General features: G+C 47.5%; 1 protein-coding gene across 1 annotated transcript in view; it reads left to right on the forward strand.

Moving 5' to 3' along the window:
* The first annotated feature begins 7,495 nt into the window (after positions 1–7,495).
* The window catches only part of LOC139388094 (short transient receptor potential channel 5-like), a 22,177-nt gene continuing 15,678 nt past the window's right edge, over positions 7,496–13,994 (forward strand). Inside the window, exons 1-4 of the mRNA XM_071134655.1 lie at positions 7,496–7,885; positions 8,380–8,697; positions 8,801–9,004; positions 13,462–13,798. Coding sequence (XP_070990756.1) covers positions 7,496–7,885; positions 8,380–8,697; positions 8,801–9,004; positions 13,462–13,798 — 1,249 coding nt within the window. The remainder of the gene's footprint in view (positions 7,886–8,379; positions 8,698–8,800; positions 9,005–13,461; positions 13,799–13,994) is intronic.

Below are 13,994 nucleotides of genomic sequence, written 5' to 3' on the forward strand. Positions count from 1 at the left end.
GTGGTCTCTCTGCCAAAGAACCATTTTAGGTTCTAGATAGCACCTTTTTAGAGTTTTAAGTGATAATGGTAGATATATATATATTTAACATGATTGAAGCAGCACTGCCCTCTGTCTTGTTGTTGGTTGAAATCATAGAGATAGATAGAGGACTGTAGATGGATATAACCTGTTTTAGCATGGACATTGTCATTGAGGGCTCCTAACATTTAAAGTAGTTCCTAAGATGAGTCCTTTATTTAACTCTATGGTTGAAATGCACTTGAGAGAGAAAAATATACTCCCGAGAAGCCAATCCACTGTAGGCTATTTGTCTTGTGGTAATTGGAGTGTGGTGTGGTGTGGTGCAGATGTGTGGTCTGTACATCAGTCAACACAGTAATGAGAAGCACATGGACAGGGATGATCAACACCATGCCTCACAGTCTTTAACCTAATATCACCCATCACTTCACCACTCTGGTCACCACACTAATTAGGTTACAGTACACCAGGAGCATATATAATAATAATTATAATAATAATATGCTGTGAGATGACACACTAGATAATAAGGAGTCATTTACAGTAGGTTTATTTTAACAATGCCAAACTCTTTTATTTAGCCTTCAACACTATAATTGGAGTGAAGGGTAGGCTATATAATTCAGACATCCTGTGGGATTGTGGTTAGAGATGAAGGCGTCATGGATGCTGACAGGAATGCTCAGGAGCCTCTAAAGCGAAGACAATACCTGTATGTGTAACTTGAAAAGGTTCAAGTGATTTGGGTTTTGTTTACATATTAAATCAAATAAATTCAGACTTTATTTGTCACATGCGCCGAATACAACAATGCAGTTCAAGAAAGAGTTAAGAAAGTACTTACTAAATATACTAAAGTAAAAAATTATAAAAAGTAACACAATAAAATAATAATAACAAGGCTATATACAGGGGGTACCGGTACCGAATCAATGTGCAGGGGTACAGGTTAGTCGAGGTAATTTGTACATGTAGGTAGGTGTGAAGGGACTATACATAGATAATAAACAGTGAGTAGTAGCAGTGTAACAACAGATGGGGGGGGGGTCAATGTAAATAGTCTGGTGGCCATTTGATTAATTGTTCAGCAGTCTTCTGGCTTAGGGGTAGAAGCTGTTAATGAGCCTTTTGGTCCTAGACTTGGCGCTCCGGTACCCCTTGCCATGCGGTAGCAGAGAGAACAGTATGTGGCTTGGGTGACTGGAGTCTTTGACAAGGGTTTTGGGCCTTCCTCTAATACCGCCTGGTATACACTGTAGGTCCTGGATGGCAGGAAGCTTGGCACAAGTGATCTACTGGGCCGTACGCACTACCCTCTGTAGCGCCTTACGGTCAGATGCCGAGCAGTTGCCATACCAGGCGGTGATGCAACCGGTCAGGATGAGGGGGAAAACGTGTTGTCGTGCCCTCTTCACGATTGTCTTGATGTGTTCGGACCATGATAGTTTGTTGGTGATGTGTACCAACTCTCGACCCGCTCCACTACAGCCCCGTCTATGTTAATGGGGGCCTGTTCAGCCCACCTTTTCCTGTAGTCCACAATCAGCTCCTTTGTCTTGCTCACGTTGAGGGAGAGGTTGTTGTCCTGGCACCACACTGCCAGGTCACTGAACTCCTCCCTATAGACTGTCTCATTGTTGTTGATAATCAGGCCTACCACTGTTGTGTCGTCAGCAAACTTAATGATGGTGTTGGAGTCGTGTTTGGCCACGCAGTTGTGGGTGAACAGGGAGTACAGGAGGGACTAAGCACGCACCCTTGAGGGGCCCCAGTGTTCAGGATCAGTGTGGCAGATGTGTTGTTGCCTACCCTTACCACCTGGGGGCAGCCTGTCAGGAATTCCAGGATCCAGTTGCAGAGGGAGGTGTTTAGTCCCTGGGTCCTTAGCTTAGTGATGAGGTTTGTGGGCACTATGGTGTTGAATGCTGAGCTGTAGTCAATGAACAGCATTCTCACATTAGGTGTTCCTTTTGTCCAGGTGGGAAAGGGCAGCGTGGAGTGTGATTGAGATTGCGTCATCTGTGGATCTGTTGGGGCAGTATGCAAATTGGAGTGGGTCTAGGGTATCCGGGATGATTCTGTTGATGTGATCCATGACCAGCCTTTCAAACACTTCATGGCTTCCGACGTAAGTGCTACGGGGCGGTAATCATTTAGGCAGGTTACCTTTGCTTCATTAATAACACAGAGCACGGTTTGGTGGGCCTTGATTGTGTGTGGGTTTGTATGAATGTGTATGAGTGTTTATAAATGTGTATTCGTTTGTGAGTATGAGGAGAAACCACGGTAACCCTGTCTCATTCCAGTAAATAATGTTGAATAAGTCATGGACCTGTGACCCCAGAAGTCCCTCCAGAGGCGTAACTCTGTTGGTTATTTGTAACAGCAAGCTCTAGAACAACTATCTGATAATGGAGGGGGACAACAGACATCATTGACTTTAGAGTTAATATTTCATAGGCATGTGAATTGAGATTGTAAAGGAGGTGATTTATGTAATTGCTTTGACCAGTTTTAGTCCTCTCCGTTAGAAAGACAGATAGGGGATGTGTGCTGGGCATAAGGTTGGCTTTGCTTGGTTCACCTACATTTAATGCTAAATATTGCCCACATTGAAAAACTGTGCACTCTGTGCACTGCAGCTGCCAGCCTGGTCTGTTGAAGAGATATGGAACAGCATGAGCGTTTGAGCACAGTAGATATTAAACAGCCATGTTGGAACGATGCTACCAAAGCTTATCACAAAGGAATAATAATAATGCTTAGTATTAGATATGATATCTGTATTACACATTGGAGGTTGTTGTTGGTATTCTGGGACATGTCTTATTAGTTGTCACTATACATATTCCTCCTCATTTACAGCTGACGCAGGAATGCATTTCCAAGGTGACAATTTGGTGCGAACACAATCTAACTGTCACGTATACTCCCTCTCTCTGGGGCTCTAGGTCACCAGGCTGCTCATTATTACGCACACCTGTCACCATCGTTACGCGCACCAGCGCCTCTTCAAACTCTTCTGGACTTCATCACTTCCTTGATTACCTTCCCTATATCTGTCACTCCCTTTGGTTCCTTCCCCAGGCGTTATTGTTTCTGTTTCGTTGTTTCATGTCTTTGCGCTGCTCGTGTTTCTTGTTTTGTCCATGTTCATCTATTTATTCAATTATTCACTCCCTGTACTTGCTTCCTGACTCTCAGCGTACACGTTACAGAATACCGCCTCACCAAAGGGGAGCATCAGTGTTTTGTGTGTTGGTAGGTGACGTCGGGTCCGTGTGCCGCTGCTGGAGCCACCGAGGATGCCTCAGCTGGCTCATCAGGCTTCCATGCCTCAGCCGGCATGTCAGGTTCACAAGACTTGGTTGGCCGGTCAAGCATGTGTTGCCGAGTCTACAGAGGATGCCTCAGCTAGCTCGGCAGGCTCCCATGCCTCAGCCGGCTCGTCAGGCTCCCATGCCTCAGCTGGCTCGTCAGGTTCCCGTGCCTCAGCTGGATCGACAGGTTCCCGCGCCTCAGCAGAGGCGACCGGTCCGCTCCTGGTTCCCGGGGTCCATTTGGTCGGCGTCCTGCAGATGGAGCTGCATATCAGGGAGGTGGTACTGTCACGTATACTCCCTCTCTCTGGGGCTCTAGGTCACCAGGCTGCTCATTATTACACACACCTGTCAACATCATTACGTGCACCAGCGCCTCTTCAGACTCACCTGGACTTCATCACCTTCCTGATTACCTTCCCTATATCTGTCACTCCTTTTGGTTCCTTCCCCAGGAATTATTGTTTTGGCTTCTGTTTAATGTCTATACGCTGCTTGTGTTTCTTGTTTTGTCCATGTTTGTTTGTTTATTAAATTATTCACTCGCTTCTCGACTCCCAGCATACACGTTCCACTGAGTATCCCTCCTCGGGATTCCGTGCCAATAATTTTTCTATGTGTTTGGAATGTTTCAATCTCCATTATACCTGAGGGAATGTAATACTGGTGTAACCAGGACAAAGTCAACACCAGCATGTCAGCCACCTCAAAGGGTGGCTCAGTTGTATTGATTAAGTCAATGGTTGGTTCAATTACCAAGGGATCAGGGGCTAACAAGATTGGCTTATGTACAGACGTATCCACCCTCTGTGGCCGGTCTGGCCAATCACCTTACTGTGTTTGTCAAATCTAAGTGATTTGAGCAGGTCCCTAGGTACCTGAGGTAGTGACAGTCTTGCCAAGGTCACCATCCCCAAGAGATTAAGCTCCCACCAGCAGCACTTAAACCACCCAGCCATCCACACGCTGCAGAAAATACAGTGGAAGAGTGTTTTGTCAGCCATGGCTCAGCTTGAAGTGGACCCATATCTCCTGCAGAGGCCCTGAAGCAGGGGGCTCACTCATGCAAGACCAGGCTGAGGGAAAAGCAAGCACACTTCTAAAGTCAATTTCTCTCCTATCAAATCAAATCAAATGTATTTATATAGCCCTTCGTACATCAGCTGATATCTCAAATTGCTGTACAGAAACCTAGCCTAAAACCCCAAACAGCAAGCAATGCAGGTGTTGAAGCACGGTGGCTAGGAAAAACTCTAGAAAGGCCAAAACCTAGGAAGAAACCTAGAGAGGAACCAGGCTATGAGGGGTGGCCAGTCCTCTTCTGGCTGTGCCGGATGGAGATTATAACAGAACATGGCCAAGATGTTAAAATGTTCATAAATGACCAGCATGGTCAAATAATAGATCTGGGACAGGTAGCACGTCCGGTGAACAGGTCAGGATTCCATAGCCGCAGGCAGAACAGTTGAAACTGGAGCAGCACGGCCAGGTGGACTGGGGACAGCAAGGAGTCATCATGCCAGGTAGTCCTGAGGCATGGTCCAAGGCCTCAGGTCCTCCGAGTTAGAGAAAGAAAGAGAGAAAGAGCGAATTAGAGAGAGCATACTTAAATTCACACAGGACACCGGATAAGACAGGAGAAGTACTCCAGATATAACAAACTGACCCTAGCCCCCCAACACATAAACTACTGCAGCATAAATACTGGAGGCTGAGACATGAGGGGTCAGGAGGAGGGGTCTCCCATCACCCCTCGACACCCCTTCTCCAAATTCCCTCCCATCCATGGTTGGGAGGAGAGCCAGCGCTGTGGCCCCACACAGCCCCGCAGGGCCTGCAGTCTCTGGAGCTCCAGTCACACACATCCATATTCATGGCACCACATGGAGAGGGAGTGGAGGCTTGGGGGTAGCGCACCGCGCTGATCACCTGCGGTGCGCTACCCCCAAGCCTCCACTCCCTCTCCATGTCGTGCCATGAATATGGATGTGTGTGACTGGAGCTCCAGAGACTGCAGGCCCTGTGTGGGGCCACAGCGCTGGCTCTGGCTGGTTGGGGAATGAGAACCAGAGTGATGAGGGGGTGGCAGTTGGAGGAAGGAGGAATTGGCTTTGGGGGTGACCAGTGAGATATACCTGCTGGAGCACGTGCTATGGGTGGGTACTGCTAAGGTGACCAGTGAGCTAAGATAAGGCGGGGCTTTACCTAGCAAAGACTTGTAGATGGCCTGGAGCCAGTGGATTTGGCGACGAGTATGAAGCGAGGGCCAGCCAACGAGAGTGTACAGGTTGCAGTGGTGGGTAGTATATGGGGCTTTGGTGACAAAACGGATGGCATTGTGATAGACTGCATCCAATTTGTTAAGTAGAGTGTTGGAGGCTATTTTGTAAACGACATCGCCGAAGTCGAGGATCGGTAGGATGGTCAGTTTTATGAGGGTATGTTTGGCAGCATGAGTGAAGGATGCTTTTTTGCAAAATAGGAAGCCGATTCTAGATTTAATTTTGAATTGGAGATGTTTAATGTGAGTCTGGAAGGAGAGTTTACAGTCTAACCTGACACCTAGGTATTTGTAGTTGTCCACATATTCTAAGTCAGAACCGTCCAGAGTAGTGATGCTGGACGGGCGGGCAGGTGTGGGCAGTGATCGGTTGAATAGCATGCATTTAGTTTTACTTGCATTTAAGAGCAGTTGGAAGCCACGGAAGGAGAGTTGTATGGCACTGAAGCTCATCTGGAGGTTAGTTAACACAGTGTCCAAAGAAGGGCCAGAGGTTTACAGAATGGTGTTGTCTGCGTAGAGGTTGATCAAAGAACCACCAGCAGCAAGAGCGACATCATTGATGTATACAGAGAAGAGAGTCGGCCCGAGAATTGAACCCTGTGGCACTCCCATAGAGACTGCCGAAGGTCTGGACAACAGGCTCTCTGATTTGACATACTGAACTCTATCAGAGAAGTAGTTGGTGAACCAGGCGAGGCAATCATTTGAGAAACCAAGGCTGTTGAGTTTGCTAATAAGAATGTTGTAATTGACAGAGTCGAAAGCCTTAGCCAGGTCGATGAATACAGCTGCACAGTAATGTCTCTTGTCGATGACGGTTATGATATCGTTTAGGACCTTGAGCGTGGCTGAGGTGCACCCGTGACCAGCTCTGAAACTGGATTGCATAGCGGAAAACGTACGGTTAGATTCGAAATGGTTGGTGATCTGTTTGTTAACTTGGCTTTCAAAGACCTTAGAAAGGCAGGGTAGAATAGATATAGGTCTGTAGCAGTTTGGGTCTAGAGTGTCTCCCCTTTGAAGAGGGGGATGACCGCGGCAGCTTTCCAATCTATGGGAATCTCAGACGATACGAAAAAGGGGTTGAACATACTAGTAATAGGGGTTGCAACAATTTCGGCAGATCATTTTAGAAAGACGAGGTGATGGCGGTGGGGTGGCAGAGGGGCCCCACTAGTTCCATCTTCTATGGGCTTCTTCCCCTCTGCTGTCAGTTTCCTGGAAAAAAAAACTCTTGCAGTGATCAAACAGAGCCTGTTCATCCTACTGATACATTCAGCTGTGTGGAGCAACATCATAGGAGGAGGCTGAAAAAATGACCGGATTAGCATGGGGCCAATAGTGGAACCCTCTATGTGAATAGAATATAAGTCCAAGACAGGAATAAAAGACATTGCTCGCTGTGGTGTGAATTTGGCAATCCAATTTATGCTCGATCCGAAAATGTGTGTCTGAGGCGCCGTGTGTGACGCGGAGGCACGCAGAGGCCAAATTGTGCTCCGAAATCGCATCGCCGTGCTACTCTCAAATTTTGTAACAATCTGGAGGGCTCCGTATAGCTCCGCATTGACATGATTGGCTGACAGTAGGTCAGGACGAGAAGTCCTGTATAAACACAAACTCACTTCCTTGATAACTTCCTTCACAACAGCTCTGCGCTGCTCCGCGAACCACAAAATATATATTTGCTTTGACTTCTGCAGAGGCCGCATCACAGTAAATGCTGTATGGCCATACAAAGTCTTTTAGGCTTTCAGCACTGTCCTACTCCGCAATATGTGGAGAACAAAACGAACCCATGCTGTTTTTTGTTTTCCCCCAGATTCCAATCTCCCAGTAGGTCGTGAGTGACGCTGACTGTGTGCACATGATGAATCCCATGGCCCAGCTGTACTACAAGAAGGCGAGCTACTCACCGTACCGCGACCGCATCCCGCTGCAGATCGTGCGGGCGGAAGCGGAGCTGTCAGTGGAGGAGCGGGCGTACCTGACGGCGGTGGAGAAGGGCGACTATGCCGGGGTGAAGCTGGCCCTGCAGGAGGCGGAGATCTACTACAACATCAACGTGAACTGCCTGGACCCGCTGGGGCGCAGCGCTCTGCTCATCGCCATCGAGAACGAGAACCTGGAGGTGATGGAGCTGCTGCTCAACCACGGCGTGCACGTGGGCGACGCGCTGCTCTACGCCATCCGCAAGGAGGTGGTGGGCGCCGTGGAACTGCTTCTGTCCCACCGCAGGCCCAGTGGAGAGAAACAGGTAAGGTGGACCTTAGGAGCACATTTCAGCTAGTAGCCTAGGCCTACAAGGTCCTTACTGTAGCCCAATTAGCATGATGGTTACATGTTATGTACAGTGCCTTGCGAACGTATTCGGCCCCCTTGAACTTTGCGACCTTTTGCCACATTTCAGGCTTCAAACATAAAGATATAAAACTGTATTTTTTTGTGAAGAATCAACAACAAGTGGGACACAATCATGAAGTGGAACGACATTTATTGGATATTTCAAACTTTTTTAACAAATCAAAAACTGAAAAATTGGGCGTGCAAAATTATTCCGAATACTTTCGCAAGGCACTGTATATGTTCTCCTGGTTATATACATGTTATGTATATGTTCTCCTGGTTATATACATGTTATGTATATGTTCTCCCGGTTATATACATGTTATGTAAGTTATACAGGTTATGCTCTTGCCTGGGCGCACTCATTAATCCCTCTCCACCCCAACCCCCTGTTCTCTTCTCCAGGTGCCCAACCTGATGATGGATACCCAGTTCTCAGAGTTTACCCCTGACATCACACCCATCATGCTGGCAGCTCACACCAACAACTACGAGATCATCAAACTGCTGGTCCAGCGCAAAGTCACCATCCCCCGGCCACACCAGATCCGCTGTGACTGCGTTGCGTGCGTGTCCAGCTCCGAGGTGGACAGCCTGCGCCACTCCCGCTCCCGCCTCAATGTCTACAAGACCCTAGCCAGCCCGTCCCTCATCGCCCTGTCCAGCGAAGACCCCATCCTGACCGCCTTCCGTCTGGGCTGGGAGCTGAAAGAACTGAGCAAGGTGGGAAACGAGCTCTGTCAGGATTACCAGGAGCTGTCCCAGTCGTGTTAAGGGTTTATGAAGGGTTTATAATAGGGTTTTAACTAGTTTATGACTCTTCCAGGTGGAGAACGAGTTCCGTCAGGAGTACGAGGAGCTGTCCCAACAGTGTAAGCTGTTTGCCAAGGACCTGCTGGACCAGGCCAGGAGCTCCAGAGAGCTGGAGACCATCCTCAACCACCGTGACTACCTCAGTGAGGAGCTGGACCCAAAGGACTGCCGCGACCTGGCCAAGCTCAAACTGGCCATCAAGTACCACCAGAAAGAGGTGAGAGGGAGAGGAGAGAGGGCCATGCAGAGGATGTCTGTCTGGTATAGTGAGGGTGTCTTAGCTGAATGGATTGGCACTGTATCAGGTGAAGTGCTCACTGGGCACTATGCTGGCAGTGTTACCTATTTCAACAAGCACATCTTCCTGTATGCTTGTGATAATATCACTAGAGTGCCAATGATGAATTTCCATGCATTGTTTCCTAGGATATTTCTTTATGCAGCAAAATGTCAGTTGCTGTCAGTGACAGTGACAAAACACTTGACTAATAATAATCTAGCACACTAGAGGAAATGAACCTGACATTTGAGAAGAGAGCAGTGACTAGAAGAGATCTGTTGTAGACAATGGAAGCTTGATGGTCGAGCACTTTAATTCAAATCGTCTTGATATTGAACAGTGATAACAGGACCAATTTGAGTTGTGTCAGAAATTGTAGTCATCTCACCATCTATTTATAAAAAATATCTACAGGAATAGCATGTAGAAGTGAGTCACAGCGTTTAAGTCTAAATGAAACGAGACACAGGCAAGTCGAGAGCTTGGGTGATCAGCTGGCTTGTGTTCTCTCATTGCCAACTAAAGGGATCTATTCACAGTTTACTATACCACTGAGAATTCTGCCATTCTGTTGCTTCTTTTTGTTGGTATAAAATAAATTTGGCACGCTGTCTTTCCTTCCCTTTTGTACCCCGGGAGAGGTCTGACAAACACACCCTCACATATGTGTGGGCCAAACAAAAGCACACACTCATCCTCACTCACATACACACACTCCTCTTGATTGGAATGCTGGCATTTGGCTGCTCCTTTGTTGTGAGCTGAATACTGTATTTCTCTCTGCAGTGTAATAAATTCTCAGTCTTCTCCAGGTCTGCGGGGCTGTTAAGAGAACCTAACCAACCACACTGGGGAAAAGGCCAAGTAGAATAATCATGCCTCGGTCAGCAAATAGGCTACAGCTCTTTCATCCTTCATCCTCAGACCACTACAGTCAGCAACACTCTCAGTTCAGTCAGCATTCGGACATCTTATGGTTGGTTAAAGTTACCTTATTCAAAACAGCAATCATTCTAGAGGTAGATGGTCAGAGATGAAGGACAGCACATTCACGTGGGAGTTGAGTGCCTGGTTGTCAGGGAGAAGTCGGGGGCATGGGGGCGGTGGGAGGACAGCAGGGTTAAACTAGTTGAATTCAGCATGTGCATCCAATATACATACACACTTGGGAGGAGGGGGAACTACTGTTTGGGCTTGATAGAATCAGCTGCTCTGCTGGGACTGGTTACCCAGCATGCCACAGTTAGTAAAGTCGTTCAAATCGGGTCGTTGGTCCCTCATCCCTATGCATCCACAATCAAATCAAACTTTATTTGTCATATGCGCCGAACACAACATTCACCTTACCGTGAAATGCTTACTTACAAGCCCTTAACCAACAGTGCAGTTCAAGAAAGAGTTAAGAAAATATTTACCTAATAAACTAAAGTCAAAAATTATAAAAAGTAACACAATAAAGTAACAATAGCGAGGCTATATACAAGTACCAGTACCGAGTCAATGTGTGGGGGTACAGGTTAGATGAGGAATTTGTAGGGAGGAAGTGACCATGCATAGATAATAAACAGCAAGTAGCAGCAGTGTTAAAACAAAGGGGGAGGGGAGGTCAATGTAAACAGTCCGGGTGGAAATTTGATTAATTGTTCAACAGTCTTATGGCTTGGGGGTAGAAGCTGTTAAGGAGCCTTTTATACCTAGACTTGGCGCTCCAGTACCGCTTGCCGTGCGGCAGAGAGAACAGTCTATAACCTGGGTGACTGGAGTCTTTGACAATGTTTTTGGCTTTCCACTGGGCTGTACGCACTACCCTCTGTAGCGCCTTGCGGTCAAATGCCAAGCAGTTAGCATACCAGGCGGTGATGCAACCGGTCAAGATGCTCTCGATGGTGCAGTTGTAGAACCCTTTGAGGATCTGGGGACGCATGCCAAGTCTTTTCAGTCTCCTGAGGGGGAAACGTTTTGTCGTGCCGTCTTCATGACTGTCTTGGTGTGTTTGGACCATGATAGTTAGTTGGTGATGTGGACACCAAGGAACTTGAAACTCTCGACCCGCTCCACTACAGTCCCATCAATGTTAATGGGGGCCTGTTTTGACCTGCCTTTTCCTATAGTCCACGATCAGCTCTTTTGTCTTGCTCACATTGAGGGAGAGGTTGTTGTCCTGGCACCACACAGCCAGGTCTCTGACCTCCTCCATACAGTCTCATCATTGTTGGTGATCAGGCCTACTACTGTTGTGTCATCAGCAAACTTAATGATGGTGTTGGAGTCATGTTTGAACAGGGAGTACAGGAGGGGACTAAGCACACACCCTTGAGGGGCCCCAGTGTTGAGGATCAGCGTATTAGACATGTTGTTGCCTACCCTTACCACCTGGGGGCGGCCCGTCAGGAAGTCCAGTATCCAGTTGCGGCGGGAGGGAGGTGATTAGTCCCAGGGTCCTTAGCTTAGTGATGAGCTTCATGGGCACTATGGTGTTGAACGCTGAGTTGTAGTCAATGAACAGCATTCTCGCATTAGGTGTTCCTTTTGTCCAGGTGGGAAAGGACAGTGTGGAGTGCGATTGAGGTTGCGTCATCTGTGGATCTTTGGAGCAGCATGTGAATTGGAGTGGGTCTAGGGTATCTGGGAGGATGCTGTTGATGTGAGCCATGACCAGCCTTTCAAAGCACTTCATGGCTACCAACATGAGTGCTACGGGGCGGTAATCATTTAGGCAGGTTATCTTCGCTTTCTTGGGCACAGGGACTATGGTGGTCTGCTTGAAACATGTAGGTATCACAGATTCGGTCAGGGAGAGGTTGAAAATGTCAGTGAAGACACTTGCCAGTTGATCTGCGAATGCTTTGAGTACAGGTCCTGGTAATCCATCTGGCCCTGTGGCTTTGTGAATGTTAACCTGTTTAAAGGTCTTGCTCACATCGGCTGGTAGGCTCGCATCACTGGGCAACTCGCAGCTGGGTTTCCCTTTGTAGTCCGTAATAGTTTTCAAGCCCTGCCACATCTGACCAGCATCAAAGCCAGTGTAGTAGGATTCAATCTTAATCCTGTTTTGACGCTTTGCTTGTTTGATGGTTTGTCTGAGGGAATAGAGGGATTTCTTATAAGCGTCCGGATTAGCTTAGCTTGATGCGGATGTGGTCTGTAATCCATGGCTTCTGGTTGGGATATGTACATACGGTCACTGTGGGGACGACGTCGTTGATGCACTTATTGATGAAGCCGATGACTGAGGTGCTATACTCCAATGCCATTTGATGAATCCCGGAACATATTCCAGTCTGTGCTAGCAAAACAGTTCTGTAGTGTAGCATCTGCATCATCTGACCACTTCTGTATTGAGCGAGTCACTGGTACTTCTTGCTTTAGTTTTTGCTTGTAAGCAGAAATCAGGAAGATTTGAATTCAGAGGTCAGATTCACCAAATTGGTCAGATTCACCAAATCTCTGTGTGTGGAGTGAAGGTGGTCAATAGTTTTTTTCCTCTGGTTGCACATGTGACATGCTGGTAGAAATGAGGTAAAACTGATTTAAGTTTGCCTGCATTACAGTCCCTGACCACTAGGAGCACCGCTTCTGGATGTGCATTTTCTTGTTTGCTTATGGCCTCATACAGCTGGTTGAGTCTGGTCTTAGTGCCAGCATTGGTGTGTGGTGGTAAATAGACGGCTACGAATAATATAGATGAGAAGACTCTTCTTAGATAGTGTGGTCTACAGCTTATCATAAGGTACTCTACCTCAGGCGAGCAATACCTAGAGACATCTTTATTATTAGACATTGCACACCAGCTGTTATTGACAAATAGACACACTGCCCCGCCCCTCGTCTTACTAGACGTAGCTTCTCTGTCCTGCCGGTACATGGAAAATCCCTCCAGCTCTATATTATCTGTGTCATCGTTCAGCCACGGCTCTATGAAACATAAGATATTGCAGTTTTTAATGTCCCGTTGATAGTATAATCTTGATTGTAGGTTATCCATTTTATTTTCCAATGATTGCACGTTGGCAGTGGGAGTTTACTCGCCTATGAATTCTCAGAAGGCACCCCAACCTCCGCCCCCTTTTTTTCTGTTCTGTGTCAAGGTCAGAGGTCATATGTGGGAGGTTAGCTCCAGGGACTAACACAGGGAAGTTAGTTTTACTGCAGGAAAGTTGCCGAGAGCCTGGGACTTTACGTAGTACACATCGCCTCTGAAGCACTACGTGGCAGAAGCATATTAAAGATATGTACGATCTCCACCCCGGCATGCTTCTATTGTATTAGATTTTAGGAAATTCTTGGTGGTTGGATGTACTATCACTCTGTACAACACTGGCTCAGTCTGATACTTTTGTTTTGATTTCCCTTATGGATCTTTTTCCTGTATCTGTCACTGTCTTCCTCTCCAGTTTGTGTCCCAGCCAAACTGCCAGCAGCTCCTGGCCACCCTGTGGTACGACGGTTTCCCTGGGTGGCGCAGACACCACTGGGCGGTTAAGCTGGTCACCTGCTTTACCATCGGCCTGCTCTTCCCCATCTTCTCCCTGGTCTACCTGCTGGCCCCTAGGAGTGCCCTGGGCCTCTTCATCAAGAAGCCCTTCATCAAGTTCATCTGCCACACAGCCTCCTACCTGACTTTCCTTTTCCTCCTCCTCCTGGCCTCCCAGCACATCGTGAGAACAGACCTGCACGTCCAGGGCCCACCACCCACCGTGGTGGAGTGGATGATCCTTCCCTGGGTGCTGGGTGAGCAGAGGGATGGGGTGGGGGGGCGAAAAGGTGACTGGGGAGAGCTAACTTTATCGTTAGATACCACTCTAACAGGTTCTAACTTGTAATTGGGTGGATATTGAAAAATTCAATGCTGAATTAATCTGTTTCTGATTTGGACTAGTTATACGTTTACACTGTAAAACTATTGTGACAGGTGCCATTAATTGCA

This window comes from Oncorhynchus clarkii, chromosome 29 (genome assembly GCF_045791955.1).
Source record: "Oncorhynchus clarkii lewisi isolate Uvic-CL-2024 chromosome 29, UVic_Ocla_1.0, whole genome shotgun sequence".
NCBI lineage: Eukaryota > Metazoa > Chordata > Actinopteri > Salmoniformes > Salmonidae > Oncorhynchus > Oncorhynchus clarkii.